Raw genomic sequence first — 16373 nt, 5'->3', positions numbered from 1 at the left:
AAAAGAAATGGGCATTTTATCCAAGACCCAGCCAAGAAATCGGTTTTGTTCAAGAGCTTCTCTCTTCAAAATCACAGCTCTCTTGTTTATATTTTCTCTCTTCTCTCTTGTCCTATTTAAGGTAATTTCTGAGCCTTTGTTCACTTCATAGTTTCACCGTTTTGATTTACTGTCATATTTTCATTGCAAATTTAGAAATGATTTCTAAAAGCAAGAAAATAAATAAAATAATCTTTACAGTCACATTTTAAGTCTTTGGAACCAAATTTATGACAGTAACTTTCAAAAGTAAAAGAATCGTCCTTTCGGTGAAGCAAATTTTGTAGTATCCAGAAATCATCCTGGTTCTGCCACTGCTTTTTTGTCTCATTTTTATTGGTGTAATTTTTGGAACAGGTGGATGATACGGTTTCTCAAATAGCAACCGGAACAAAAACAGTTGTAGGTCACAACTTGGGGCAAACGCCGTGGCATCGATTCCCGCCTAAACAGTTAGACGAGAAAAACAACACCAAGTACACCAAAGCTGCCAATTTGATAAAGTGCTCCTACTTCACCTGTCTGTTCAGCTCCAACCCCGGCAACACACCACTCAACCATCACCATAAACTACTCAACTCATCTACGTGTCCTTCTTTCTACCGTTGGATTCATCGTGATCTAGAACCGTGGGCTCAATCGAAAATAGCTGTGGGAAACTTGATGGAAGCCCAAGCCCATGCTGCTTTTCGGGTGGTGATTTACGGCGGAAAACTCTACGTGGATTTCTACTACGCGTGTACGCAGACGCGCGCCATGTTTACGATATGGGGTTTACTGCAGCTTCTGCGTAGGTATCCCGGGATGATACCGGACGTTGATCTAATGTTTGATTGTATGGACAGATCTTCTGTTAGCCGCAAGAGATATAGGCCAGGGAGAAGGTGGCCGCCACCACCGCTGTTTCGTTACTGCACCACTGACTGGGAGTTTGACATTCCGTTCCCCGATTGGTCATTTTGGGGGTGGTACGTCAAAAAATTATCTTGATTAATTATTTGTCGGTATCAGATTGATAAGATTGTTACTAGAGGTTACCAAATTTCACCCGCAGAACATTTTTCACCGCTAAATCTTCTGGATTTGCGATTGCTCGTGCAATTTTATAACCACGCACAACAATTAAGAGCTAAATGTACATGGTTAATTAATTAAGATTAAATATGACGCAGGCCCGAAACAAATATACAACCATGGGACAAGGAATTCGATAACATCAAGAAAGGAAGCGGAGCCCAAAGTTGGAGTAACAAAACTGCACATGCATACTGGAAAGGTAACCCGTATGTCGCGTCGCCGGTTCGAATGGAGTTATTGAAATGCAACGATACTAAGTTATGGGGAGCTGAAGTTTTTATCCAGGATTGGATCAAGGAAAAACAAGTTGGATTCAAGACATGCGATTTAGCAAGCCAGTGTAAACATAGGTATGTATGTTCAAATGGCCATGCATTTTTGTTTGCTCGATGATGTGAACTTAGTTGCAAGTGACAATAAATGTCGCGTGTTTGTACCTGAGTTCAGGTACAAGATTTACGCCGAGGGGTTTGCATGGTCGGTAAGCTTGAAGTACATTCTTTCGTGCGGTTCGCTTCCGTTGATGATAAATCCGGTATTCCAAGATTTCTTTAGCCGTGGCCTTGTGCCCAAAGAAAATTATTGGCCTGTTACTTTTTCAAATCTATGTCGCTCCATAAAATTTGCTGTTGATTGGGGAAACGCAAACCCGTCACAGGTACGTAACTAAGCTACAACCCGACCGGAAAAGTGTACTGAAATCTCATTTTAGCACCTCAAATTCATGCATTCCGCCCGTTTGGCATGCTTAATATACCTGACATGTTTGTTGATGAACAGGCGGAGGAAATAGGTAAAGGAGCGCAAGACTTGATGGGAACTCTGAATATGGAAAGAGTTTACGACTATATGTATCACCTTATCAACGAATACTCGAAACTCCAAAACTTCAAACCAGTTCCACCATCAACTTCGCAGGAAGTGTGCATGGAGTCTGTTCTTTGTTATGCAAATGAAAGAGAGAAGGGATTTTTGAAAGGGTCGATTGCTTCGCCTTCGTTGTCAATGCCGTGTACATTACAATCGCCTGATCGTGAATTAGTAGAAAATTTGATTCAAAAGAATCGACAAATAATTGATGATGTGCAAGAGATGGAGAGGATACAAATGGAACAGAATGACACGAGAAATATTGTACCAGCATCATCCATGGAACAGAATGACACGAAAAATATTGTACCAACACCGTCAATGCAACCAAACTAGGCTGTTGTAATAGCTGAACAAATGCATTGCTTAATCTTAATCTTTGCAGTATTATTTGATTAGTAACTAAAAGCAATATATATTGGCTGCAATTTGAACTTACTCCGTGTTTGTTGTTCATACCCAAATGCAACAAATAACAACATGACAGATTCAAATGTAACAAATTATAACATCACTAGATCTGGAAAAATAGAAAAATAAAGGCAAATAACAACATGAACCCTTTAATTATGATTATTTATTAATAATAGCTTGGTTTTCATATACAAACTGAAAACAAAAAAAATCCATAATAACAACAGTAGTGCGTTAAGACATTTTCTAAGAACATTTCATGGTAAAAAAAGAGCTGAACTGCTGGTACAGAACTGAGTGATACACGGCTGGCAAGATAGTGGAATAGAAGGCAGTGTCGTAATAATATAAGGGGGAGGCAAAGGACTCAAAGAAGAAGAAAGAAATTGGTGAGATGGAAGCAAGACAGTAAAGAATCTGATAGAAGAAGTTTAGAACATAGATGTGAATGAACCTTAATTCTTCGAGAGGAAATATCATTATGTTGCTGCTGCTGTGAAAGAATTGAATATGAATTTGTTGTAGGTGTATTTGTTTCCATTGATGGATCAGGATCATAGACAAAGATCTGCAGATCTGTTAGGCTGTTCAAGGTTTAGATCTGCAGATCTGTTAGGCTGTAGAAGGTTTAGGGTAAGGGGAGGTTTGGGACTCGGTTGAAGACAGTTTGAGGACAACTATTCTTGTTATAAGGGTCGGAGATATGCCCTTTACTTTAGGGTTTAATTATGATCGTACGATTTTCTCTCTAATACGTGATCTAATGGATGATCATTATTCTAAGACTGACCGGTAAAGTCTTGCGCTCCTTTACCTATTTCTTCCGCCTGTTCATCAATAAAAGTGGAGGTTTCACAGGTTTAGATATTTTTTTGAGTCATGCTGCAGCCACCTTGAAGGTTCAATTTCAACCATCATAGTGGAGTCCTAGCAAACACAAGATGTGCCTGCCATTCTGTTCTGAAACCTATAGAAACATGCCGCAAGCACATGTAACGCATGAAAATGGAAAACACAAAACAGAAGAGACTAAATAATCTTGCTTTGTGGTGCCAATGAGCCAACCATGCACCTCAAGAGTTAAAAGAGGACAGATTTTCCTGTTAATAAGCAAAAGTTTGCTGCATTCTCCTTCAGCTGAAATGCTCCCATTTTTGTTATTTTCTACTAGACAAAACATGTTTTAATTTTCATTCTTTTCGTTTCCGGGTCTTGGCCATCCAGTTGGGTTGAAATACTTTGTGACATTATAAGCATAATGATACATTCCACTAAATAATGTTTTTTCACTAAAATCCACGTTCAGCATTCCAGTCAACAGTCATCGAAAAATACTGGGTTGTTGCAATTTATATGCTTACAATGAAATTTTGTTTCAAGCATTTGAGTTTGACAATCAACCGAAGTTTATATACATAAGCTGCTCTCATATACAAGATAGAAGCAGACCGGCTTTATTCATTGCTACAGTACATGTCATGTTTTTACATTTCTTTCTAAAATCGCCAGTTTCCAACTACTTGAGCACTAGGTCCAAACATGCTCTTTAAACTTAACCATCTGCATACGCCAGACATGATCCACACAATTTGTTAACAAAGATGAGGCTTGAAAGAGACATACCTGACAAAGTAACACCCAAAGAACCCAGTGAGATTGAAGCTTCTGTTCTGGAACTTCCTGGAAAGAGAAAAAGACAGAAGTCAGCGATTCCGATATGTGTGTGCCTACGTACAGTTCAATATATCTGGTAGAACATGAAAGAACTCGTCAGTATAAAGCAAAACAACAGATCAGAAACTCACAGGATAGCAACGCATCATGTACAGAAGGGATTTGAAGTTAAATCAAGCCCGTCAACCTGGTGCAAATCACTCATCAGATCAGAATACATAAATTACCAATAAAGGAACATTCAACAGATCAACATGCATCACTTGGATCAGAAGTTATGCATTCAGATAAGTAAGGGCAACAGGTATAGCAACAGGTTTGTAAAAGCAGAAACAACATCTATTCTTCTCCACCCTTTCTAGTTGGCAACTACGAAACATGAAATATCACATATGGCTATACGGGATCTAGCTGATAGGAAAACAGTTCCAAAGCTCGGTTGTAGCTCCCCTGAAATCAATTTGAGAACTTTCCTATTCCATTGGGACCGACCACTGCAAAGCAATTTCAGTATTCAGAAAATTGTAACAAATGAAGAATTAGAACTAAAAAACTCATTCAGCAGTATGTCACAATTTTTTCCCCATAAATTAATTCAGAAAAGGTAAAGATAATAGGTTGATCCTTACTTGCAATCCGACTGTCAAGATCGATACCGAAAATTCAAATTCTTAAACTGTAAATGTCCACCAGGATAACCAAATGATGCGTCGCTGTGATAAAAGGTGAAACATAATAAGAACTTAAGATGGCAACAAATTTGTGTGGGTGCTCGACGAAAAGAATAGATGATAAATATAAGAAAACAAATTAGGCTAATTTCTAAATCCGGTCAGCGATTGGCCGGTGAATTTTCACAGTTTTCAGCAAGATAGTTTAAGCTGAAATGGTAGCACCACAACTACAAGTACAACTCAGACAAAGTCTATACATGTTTAGTTTGTATTTGGTGATTATGGTTTTATAATGAATAAATTAAAAAAAGATGATTGATCGAGCAAAAAAAAAAAAGACAAGTCTATATAAACTCCTTTTCGACAATCCAGCATTATTTGACCGGGAAACTTATCACTAAACATTACAATGTGTTCTAATTACTACACTTCAGGGTTTTGTCATAATCGAAACATACAGATCAAACAACGAGATGGAACAACAATACAGAGATAAGTTACATAAAAAGTAAAAACTTTATCAGCGAAACTGTGCAACAAACCTGAAACTTATAACAGGAGCCCCTGGTCTGTCATACGGTGTTGGAAACTCAAACTTGTGGCTAGCTGCATAACAATATGTATAAGGAAGTTAGCAAGTGGAATCAATAAAATATAGAAAGACAAGAGAAACAAACAAGTGATTGACAATATCCAAAATCCTATTGTTTATAAGTTCTAGATTTTCAGTAGTGATCAAAGGAACAAGTGCACACTCAGGGTCGTTTATGACTTCATCTGCAGTGCCCAATCGCTCAATTGCCTGCAGAAATCAAGGCACAAGCAAGAGCAATTCGCATTCTCCATCCTCCGAAAAAGGTTTATGTGGACTTTCACTGCATTTCTGGAGTGAAACTAAGTCCCTGGAAATCATTTAGAGTCAATAGGTTATTAATCATAAATGAGCAACTCTGAGCTAGCTATATATAAAAACGCGCAAGTGTCATTACGGCTTACAAATTTGAGATACGACAATACAGCAATGTCTTAGTTACGATCAGTAAGATACTGTGGTATAGTACTAAAATGTTTCTATAAAACTTGGCAAAATTAGACACGGGAATAGATGGTAGCAGCAAATATGTGGAAACCTATACAGGATTTTGAGACACCCAGATACTTCTGCTTATGACGAATGTTTATGATGAGATTAGTTGCAACAAGAAAGAGTGAAACGTAACAAGTCAATAGTCCATGGTGTGCAGTTATATGCACGCTGTAAGGTAATATACTCGATTTTATGCTGTGATCATAAAATGTGCATGTAGTGAATTGAGTGTAGGAATGAGGCGCAAGATCTTCAATGGATGTGTACTTACTTTGTGGATGAATTGAATGATGCATATATGATTTTGATCAATCGCTTAAAATAAAAAGAAAATTGAGAGTTTGAAATTTCCCAACATTTAATGCATATGATGCAGAAATTCTGCCTCAGAGATGTCAAAGTTTCCAGGTTACGCACTGCACACAAGAAAACTTGTGTCCCATAATAAATTTTTACTGGCTTGATTTCTACTCACAGTACCATGTGCCCTCTTCATTGCATGCTTAATCTACATCATTTTCTTATTCTAAATTTTTTGACATCCACCCCATAAAGCCTGGCCTTTCTGACACATGCCCTCATTGCATTGCACCTCCCAAAGACCTCTAAACTATTAAGGAATTTAAAACAGAATAAAATAAAAGGAACCCACAATTTCATATGCAGGGGACTGACATTAGTCATATGGGATACCGCAAGAAACTAGTGTTACTAATCAAGGACCATCTTATTAGCGAGAGACATGAGAATATGAGATATAGAATTGGCTATTGTGCATCATTATTGTGTAGCCTGTAGCTAACTAGCCTGGATAGCAGTGTCCTTTTAGCCTCTTGAATAATTACTCCAAACAATAAGATGAAGATAACAAAAGTAAGATGGTTTTTATTTGATTCATCGATATGAATTGTCCATTTAAAGAGATATTAAGAAGTATAAGAAGTATCCAGTTCAATAGCATGAAAGTTTGAGAACTGACCGCAAGAAAGGAAGCTCCCCGCCACTCTGCTGAATCTGCATCAATGAACTCAAGCCTTCTATATACTTGTTCAAGCTTTCGTGAAATAGCATCTTTGTCCAACGCTCCGTCGGGCTTCGTGTTGCTCTGTTCTGTTGCAGACTCGACTCTCGAACTCCAAATCTCTCTTCAGGACAAAATAGTTTCAGTAGCCTTAATCATTTGATCATAATGTAAAGAAATGCAGACACAGTAGACAGTAGCAACAACTAACGAAGTATATGATTCTACAAAAAGCAATGAATTGCTTCAAACTGGAAAGAAAAAATCTAAATTACTGGTGTACCTGAAGTGCAATTAGACGAGCTTCTTCTTTAGGAGTTGGAATCTCTCAACATCCACATCATGAACACATTGCAAAGCAAATGTATCATCACCAACAACTTCTTGCTCCACATGTAAAATCTGGCAGTTCTTAGGAATACAATCAATAGCATGCATTGCCATATACCTAACGAAAGTAGTTTTCCCTGTACCATTCCTTCCATAACTACATGAGAGCATATCGGTAAAGGTAATTATACCATTCAAAACAGCTGATAAAGGTAATTATACCCGATTAAGGAACACCTGGTGACCACCCCTCACAGAGATTGCAACCAGAAACAAATCCTTCTATGATACTCTTGCATATTTGATGAATAACAACTAAGCAAAAACACAAGTCTCAGAGAGACAGAGATAAGGAAAACTCGAATTACCATAATGCCTCCGAAAATACCATCCTAAAAGAGTTCACGACCTCTACTGAACACTAAAGTTCTCCATATGGACATCTTTCACAGCAGGACCCTCGACGTTGTTATCGTGGTTAACTGACACACTGGCATCCCTTCTTTAGCTGCTTCCATTTGCACCACATGCATGAGATATTGTGCCTGCATCGTGACAGAGGACAAAACAAAATGGATTTCATAAATAACTCCAACACCATGTTCCCTTAAAACTAAGTCTATCATAATTGGGTGTTTAAATTAAATGTCGCCATCTCACCTCTCTTTGACGCTCATTCTTCCTCTTTTTCCTTCCAAGCTTTGCCCTATCACGTTCAGTCAAAGTAGGACCTTCTTGCAACTCCACAGGTTGTTTCTTTGGATCTGCATCCTGGTCCATTCCATCAAACATTCGCAAGGGTGTTGCAAGACTTCGCACAGCTTACTTAGATTTAATCAATCCATGCTTTCCAAACTTATCGGATAGCTTGATACAGACCTGTATTTGAGAACTAATTATTCAATGGCCTTCAATGAAATAAAATAACGTGCAAGGTAATCAAAAGACAGTTGTAAACAGAACATAGTAAGCAAATTCATTTAGAATGGTAGAAGGTAAAGCAAAATTGGTTTCCCCCACATGAAAAGGAATCAAAGGTATATTTTGATTGAAGTTAACAATAAATTATCCACACCTGAGGCTTCTGTATATCACGACCTTTAACAACTTTACTCCATTTGCAGCAGTCCTTCAAATAGAACTAATAGACAAAGAGACGAGATCCTAAAATGCTATATAGTGAGTTCTAAATGTACAATCTCGTCCATCCCATACCCAACACTAGTGCAAACATGGTACATACAGCATTATCTTACAGAACAATTTGTATTCATTACTAATCCATGCTTCAAATAATACACACAAAACCCAGAAGTATGTCTAAACAAACTCAAACATGAATCTGTAAAGACCCCAAACCACAATTTCCCCTATGCATCAGTTTCCAAAGACCAAAACATTGCTAAGATAGAACATGAATAACACAGTGGTAATTCCGATTTCCTTCAATCTATCAGGCAAAAAGAGAGATGAGATCCTAAAATGCGAGGTAGTAGCACAAAATAACTCCTAAATGTAGAATCTCAGCCGTCCCTCGCCCAACGCTGGCACAAACAGGGTTGAAAAGATAGTATCATTACTTCAAATACTTGTAACCAATACTATTTCATGCTTGAAATGATACAAGGAAACGAATAATGTGATGAAAACTCACTGTAGTTTCGCTAAGACAGAGCATGAGATATACAGAATAAGAGATGCAAAACCCTAATTAAAATGTGGCGATTCAGATTTTATATTGGTTGACATTTAGAACGGTGGCAAGTAAAATTAAAATTGGTTTCCCCCACATGAAAAAGAAACAAAGGTACATTTTCAAGGGAATGGAGTTGACGAATATCTAAACCTGTAGCTTCTCAGGAATACAGCAATATACACACTTCCTACTGAAGATCAAGCCCGCTATGTATTCCAATAGAAATACCCAAGGCTTCTAACCCTACTATATCATTTTTTTTCCCGATAACAAAATGATAATACATTTCCACTCTGTATTCCACCAGAAGTACCAAACAAAGAGATGAGATCCTAAAGTGCAATATAGTGAGTCCTAAATGTACAATCTCATCCCTCCCATACCTAACACTACTGCAAACACAGTATTATCTTAAGTAACAATTCGTTTACATTACTAATCCATGCTTGATAAAAGATAAACAAAAACCAAGAAGTATGTCTAAACAACCTCAGACATGAATTAATAGAGAACCTAACCACAATTTCCCCTATGTTTCAGTTTCCAAAACCATTTCTACAAATATTTAAAACCCTAAATATCACTAAGATAGAACATGAATTACACAGATTAAGATTAAGGTAACATAGAATACATTTCCTATTTCCTCCATTTGCACCAGCTCCCTTCAACAATGTAGGGCAAACAGAGAGATGAGATCCTAAAATCGGAGGAAGTAAAGCAAAGTAGTAACTCCTAAACACAGAATCTCATCCCTCCCTTGGCCAAAGATGACACAAACAGGGTACAAATAGTATCATCACAACTTTTAAACAATCGTATACAGTACTAATTCAAGCTTGAAACAACACTAACTTTCAGTCACTAAGACAGAACATGGAGAATACTGATTAGAATAAGGTAACATGGTCGTGATATACATTTCTTATTTACTCCATTTGCACCAGCTCCCTTCAACCACATACGAGCGAACAGAGAGATGAGATCCTAAAATGCGAGGTAGTAATGCAAAGTAACATCTAAATGTAGAATCTCATCCTTCCCTTGCCCGACGCTGGCGCAAACACAGTAAAAGTAGTATCATAACTTTTAAACAAATGTATACAAGTACCAATTTATGCTTGAAACAATACAAGGAAACGAATTAACGTGCATCTGAAATGAACACTCACTATTTTCAGTTTCCTAAACCTTAAATATCACTATGACAGGACCACGAATAACGCACACAACACAGTAGTAATATAACATTCCCTCTTTTCTGTTCACTCAATTTTGCACCAGCTCCCTTCAACTACATATGGGCAAACAGAGAGATGAGATTCTAAAGTCCGAGGTAGTAACCCAAAGTGAGAATCTCATCCCTCCCTTGCTCAAGGATGGGGCAAACACGGTATAACATTATCTCTAAATCAATCATATACAATACTAATTCATACTTGAATACAACACAGATTAAGATCAAGGTAACATAGTTTCCTATTTAATTCATTTGCACCAGCTCCTTTCAACAATGTACAGGCAAACAAAGAGATGAATGTAGAATTCCATCCCTCCCTTGCCCAAAGATGACGGGGACAGGGTACAACTAGTATCATCATAACTTTTAAACAATCGTATAAAGTACTAATTCGGGCTTGAAAAATACAAGGAAAACGTGAATCTGTAATGACCACCCACTGTAATTGTCACCTCCCTTTCCCAAAGATGACGGGGACAGGGTACAACTAGTATCATCATAACTTTTAAACAATCGTATAAAGTACTGATTCGGGCTTGAAAAATACAAGGAAAACGTGAATCTGTAATGACCACCCACTGTAATTGTCACTAAGTTTCAGTCATAGAACACCAAGAAAAGTGATAAAGAATAAGGTAACACAGTAATAAGCTGATACTCATTTTTAAAACGAGCATATGTTTATACGCATTTTCATTATCGAATTCCAAATCCACCTCCGCTTAGGAGCCTAGTTCATCTACGGCCTCGAAACAATGAATTCCTAGCCGTGGATGAATAACCTACGAATAGGAACAGATGAACCTAGCCGTAAGGAGTGTTCACAGCTAGAAATTCAGCTTTTCCTAGGCTAAGTAGTTCCTGAAACTGAAATTCTAGTTGCACCAGCACCCTTCAACCATAAACAGGCAAACAGAGGATTTAATCTTGAGGGAGCTAAATTTATTATACGTAAATATGCTTATTTCAATAAACACTTACAAAATTGTAGTTTTTTTTTTAATTTGGACACCAAAATTTTGTTATATTTGAGCGATAGAAAAAAAAACTAACACTATATTCATTGAAAGGGCTAAACTGCCATGTAGTAACTCAAACGGAGTCCTAAATGTAGAATCTGATCCCTGCCTTGCCCAACGATGGAGGAAACAAGGTACGAATAGCGTTATCTCTAAAACAATCCTATACAACACTAATTCATGCTTGAAAACAACACAGGTGAAACGAGTAAACATGAATCTGTAATCAACACTCACTGTAATTTTCAGCTTCCTAAACCCTAAATTTCACTGAGATAGAACACAGGAATACAGATTATATAAGAATAAGGTAAAACCCTAATTAGAGTATTAGTGATTGGGTATATACATACCTCACGACCTTCAGAATCATCTTCAACACAGCCAGCATCAACAAGTAATTCACCAATAGCATCAACAGCACCTTCACCTTCGAGACCGAAACAAAATCTCATCAGCTAAGACATTGATTATGTAATCTATAATTGGTTTATCAAGATCTTCAGATCGACTACTCAATACATCATATACTGCTCTACTCGCTACTTCCACCATGATTTTTTACAGTCTAAAACCCTAATGGAGATGAAGAGAAAGCTCCTAGAGACGGAGGAGAGGCTTTGGGTTTGAGGACCAAATGAGAAATGATAATGTGGTGGTAGTGGTGTAGTGCATGTGTCCCCTTAACTCGTGTCTAATCGTTTTGACTCGGGTAAATCGGATCCAACTAGGACTCACTCGACTAGGTGTGACTCACTCGACTAGGTGTGACTCACTCGACACATCTGACGCCAGAAGCAAAAATCAATCCCAGTAGTCAGATACGAAAATTGATAGCGTTTTCATATTGAACAATTTTAATTTCTATATGTGAGTAGGAATTCTAAATTGATAGCTTTGGCCGATGATGATGAAGCTGCAAAACATTGCAAACGGCATAGTATATTTGGAGAATGGTTGGATTTCAGTACCTCCACTTTTTCCTAGCAAAAGAAAAACATATCAAAACAATGTTGAAAACGCGAGATATCAAAATACACCACCAACTTTTTCTTAGGCAATTTGTATGGACACACAATTCCGAGAGCTCGACTCAATCAAGGAATAATATCTAGAGTTATATCTCTCTCTTGCAAGTAGAACATTTACAGAATCAAATCTGTGAACCTAATTGCAAAGAGATTACCTAGACGTTACCAAATACCAATGTCCAAGAATCAATCAAGTCGTATCCAACAAACAATGTCGGATGTATCTACTATGATTGATTAATGCACAACCTGTGATATTTTAATTATAAAGATAAACAATATAATGCGGAAAAAGAAATAACACACACATCAGAAGTTTTGTTAACGAGGAAAGCGCAAATGCAGAAAAATCTCGGTACCTAGTCCAGATTGAACACCAAATTGTATTAAGCCGCTACAAACACTAACCTTCTACCATTTAACTTTGAACTGGAATATAGTTGAGCCCTAATCAAGTCTCCCACTGATTAAGGTACAATCGCGCTCCTTACGCCTCTTGAATCCCAGCAGGACTCCGCACAATTGATTCCCTTAGCAGATGTCACACCAACTAAGAGTTGCTTCAACTCAACTGAAGACTTTAAACCAATATGCCTCCCACAAATTAGGCCTATATGTGATTTTCTTTATGATCAAAAAGTTTGATCAAGGCGATGAAAATCGATAGCAATAGACAAAGTCTAGCTAACCTCAAAATCCATACTTATGCAACTGAACGCATCCTAGATTATTATTCACCTCACAAGTATATAACTTGTGGAATCAACAAAGTCTGAGACGAAGAGAACTTTGATGATTACTATCTATCTTGATCAAGTGAGCATCTCAACAATCGATCAAGATCAGGATACTCGAGTTATCAAGAAAAGATAACTCGACTTGGCTTTACGAAACCTTATGAAGTCTTTGTAGTTGCTAAACCCTAAAAGGGTTAGTAAGAGGACGACTCTAATTACAACTAGGACACACCAAAGTAGTGTCGGGATTCAAAGATCCTAGTTGCTTGAAGTTCCCCTTTTGTAGACATTCGAAGCATATGTTGCTTTAGGTTTAAGCTAAGATAGTTTTGGAACCAAGCAATCAATATTCACCATTAGATGAATCCTTGAATCTGATTTACATAAACAAGGTATACACTCTGGTTAGGTGAAACCGTAACCGAACCGTGTATAAATACTATGTTCAAGGTGGTTAGCCGAAAATAACCGATTTGAACTTATAAGCTTAATATTCATTTTCATGAACACTTACGGCTTTAACCTTGAGTCACAATCATGTGATCAAATAAGTCTATAGCGTTTTTAGAAATTAGATCAAAGGCTAATTTCGTAGAAATAATTTTATTGCATTTGAAAATAATTGACATGGTTAGTATATGTATAAACTACAACTACCATAGTCGTTCGTGGATCAAGTCAGCCATAGTACATGTACCGGTTTGTATGCTATTAAGCACAACCAAGTTCTGAAGTTCAAATAACTATCTAGGTATGCATACCGGTATGAAAATACCTTAAGACTATAACAAGATCCAGAGTCCACAAAACTATTTTGGTATGTACCGGTATGGATACACAAACCGAGTTCCTAGACATAGAACTTTTCTGGTATGTGTACCGGTATGGATACCAAACTGGTTCCGTGACCACAGTTACTTTTGGGTTTGTAAATGGGTATGCGTACCGATCCGGTTCACGAGTTAACAGGTTTTTACAGGATGTGCATAAGGATATGCGTACCAAAAATATGTTGGTCGACATATAGCTACTCCACTACGTATACGAGTACATGTAATACGGCTTTAGACTTATAACAATTTTCCCAATTTGTAAGACTGATAACAATGTCTTATACCCAATCTATAGTAGTTATATATTATTTTCTAAATCGATTTGAAACATTCACGAATAACATCAATGACACATATCACTGTTTCAGGTTATTTTCGAATGATAAAACTTGAATCATGATTTTGATTGCGAATAATAAATTGTCCTTAACCGAAATTCATCAAGTATGAACAAATGTCAATTAAGCTTAGTCATTATATTTCGAGAAATAATTACCAAGATAAACTTGACTCGAAATTCTTGTATATGGATGATAGTCTAAGTAGTTACACGACAACGTCTCAAAGATAGAAAAGTGAATATAACTTGAGAAATGTGTGGTTCAGTCTTCACTTACCTTTTGTTGATGAAGTTTTCCAAAATCTTTGGTTGATCTTCGCCTTCAAACGGTAGAACGCAATGATGACTGGTTCGTTTCTCAACTACATCTTATATCCTAGTCTGAGACTTAACTAATTGTAGACAAGAAATCAAGATATAGTTTGACAACTAAATTTGACAACAAGCTTGAGATAGCAACACTTGTGAGTTTGACCGAGCAATGCTCTAACAAATTTACTTCACAAATCACAACAAGCATAAGTTATTTTGCTTCTCCAAATCGAAAATCAACTTCTTAAGGTGTATCCAAACATCATAACTACTATACCATGTGTGGATACACATTCATAAGTTACTTTTCGACTTATAAAAGTCCAAAAACCAGAAGTTAGTTTGGGTATATAATTTCAAAAAGACTTCTAAAAGGAAAAAATAATTTATAAAGTAAAATAGTTTTGCTTGAGTTATGAAATTTACTTTTGCTTTTGGAGAAACGGAATTGCTTATACTTCTCCAAAAGCTGAAGTCATTCCCATAAGTTAGAAGGAAAAACGATATGATTTGTAAAAAGTTTTTTTTTCTTTTAAAACTCATTCTAAAAAATTATATTCCAAACTAACTTGTAGCTTTTTGTCTTAATTAAGTCGAAGAGTAACTTCTTAACTTGTTTGTTTTTTATCTAGTCGCGTTGATATGACGATGGCGGTACTAGGAGATTCAATATCCTCACGTTCAATGATGAAAAAGAATATGAAGATTAAAAAAAATCAAAAATGGATATTTCTTGGTGGGTGGTGTAAGAAGACCAGAAAAACGAAGATAAAAAAAAGTTAATTATGGGATTATAAAAAATATATTTTTCTTGAGTTTATATTTTTTACGCTTCACATCTATTTGTGCAAGAGACACATAAAAATGGAGAGTATAACATCCCTATTTGATACGCTTTGAATAATTAAAAGATATTGCACAGAAATTTATTTTGTTATTTTTACCGAACAAAAATAAAGAGATGTTTACCATCTAGTATGTCCTTCTTTTAAGCAAGGTCACGAGGGGAATTTATTGAAAATGTAGAGATAATAAAAATGAGGGGTGCTAGGCCTACCCTGAAGGAGAAACGAAACAAAAAAAATGGAGAAAAAAAGCTACAATTCGAGTTATAAGTCATTTCTTCGAATAAAGCGTGGTGACCAGTGTAGTCAATCTCGGACGAGATGGCCGAGATATCGCCGATAATATCGGTTTCGACTCTCAGCCGAGACGAATCGCACTATATCGCGGTACGATATTCGGTCGAGATGGAACGAAACCGGTTAACTGATATTATAAAATTTCGCTCTTATATGAGGTAAAGTATCTGGTATTCATACATAGGTATGGTAGTTGTTATCCAGTTAGCGTTAGTTCCCATCAAAAAAAAAAATTTAGTGGCGTTAGCATCATCATCAACAACAACAACTGAATAATTTTACTTGATTGAGATGTTACTAAGAGCATAACAACCGAAGATCAATTGCAATTGTGCGTTTACAGAACGTTTTAAATTGAAAAGATAGGAAGAATTAAAGATAGAAAGGGAAATCACTAATACATCAACTATAAATTTACAAAAAAACAAGGCAAGAGCAAAATCACATGTATGTTGATCGTCTTCTATGTTCTCTTTCGGGGACTTGTTAAAAACAATATGGGATAGTCTTCTCAGGTGGAAGTGGTGTTGTTGTTGCGTCAATTAGCAACAGTGATGCTGGTAGTTAGGTGGGATTACTGAGAGACAAAAAGAATCAAAACATCATGTTGGTGGAAAGAAAAGAGACTGAAATGTTAAACACAAGGGTTATGTCTTCTAATAGATACCCTTAACTTCTTAAGAAATCGAACATATGATTATCCTTGCACGTGGTCTATAAATGATAGTGGCCTAAGTATTATAGAATATTTTATAGTATTACAAACCTTGATAGCAATTATTTGAAGATGAACTAAACACAATATGCTTTATTAGAACATTTTAGCAGTTGTAGCAG

General features: G+C 36.7%; 1 protein-coding gene and 1 pseudogene across 1 annotated transcript; one reads left to right on the top strand and one right to left on the bottom strand.

Moving 5' to 3' along the window:
• Positions 1-7: 7 nt before the first annotated feature.
• On the top strand, positions 8-2322 carry LOC113312968. Its single transcript, XM_026561702.1, has 5 exons — positions 8-121; positions 397-1007; positions 1212-1466; positions 1564-1774; positions 1897-2322. Exons 1-5 carry the CDS (start codon positions 8-10, stop codon positions 2320-2322), a joined length of 1617 nt encoding a protein of 538 aa, XP_026417487.1.
• A 1342-nt stretch (positions 2323-3664) lies between these two features.
• Positions 3665-11771, bottom strand: LOC113312967 (annotated as a pseudogene).
• Positions 11772-16373: the final 4602 nt, after the last annotated feature.

The sequence above is a fragment of the Papaver somniferum genome, chromosome 9 (genome assembly GCF_003573695.1).
Source record: "Papaver somniferum cultivar HN1 chromosome 9, ASM357369v1, whole genome shotgun sequence".
NCBI classification, from domain to species: Eukaryota; Viridiplantae; Streptophyta; class Magnoliopsida; order Ranunculales; family Papaveraceae; genus Papaver; species Papaver somniferum.
The sequence above is the reverse complement of the archived record's forward strand: the minus strand, read 5'-3'. Positions and strand labels throughout refer to the sequence as shown.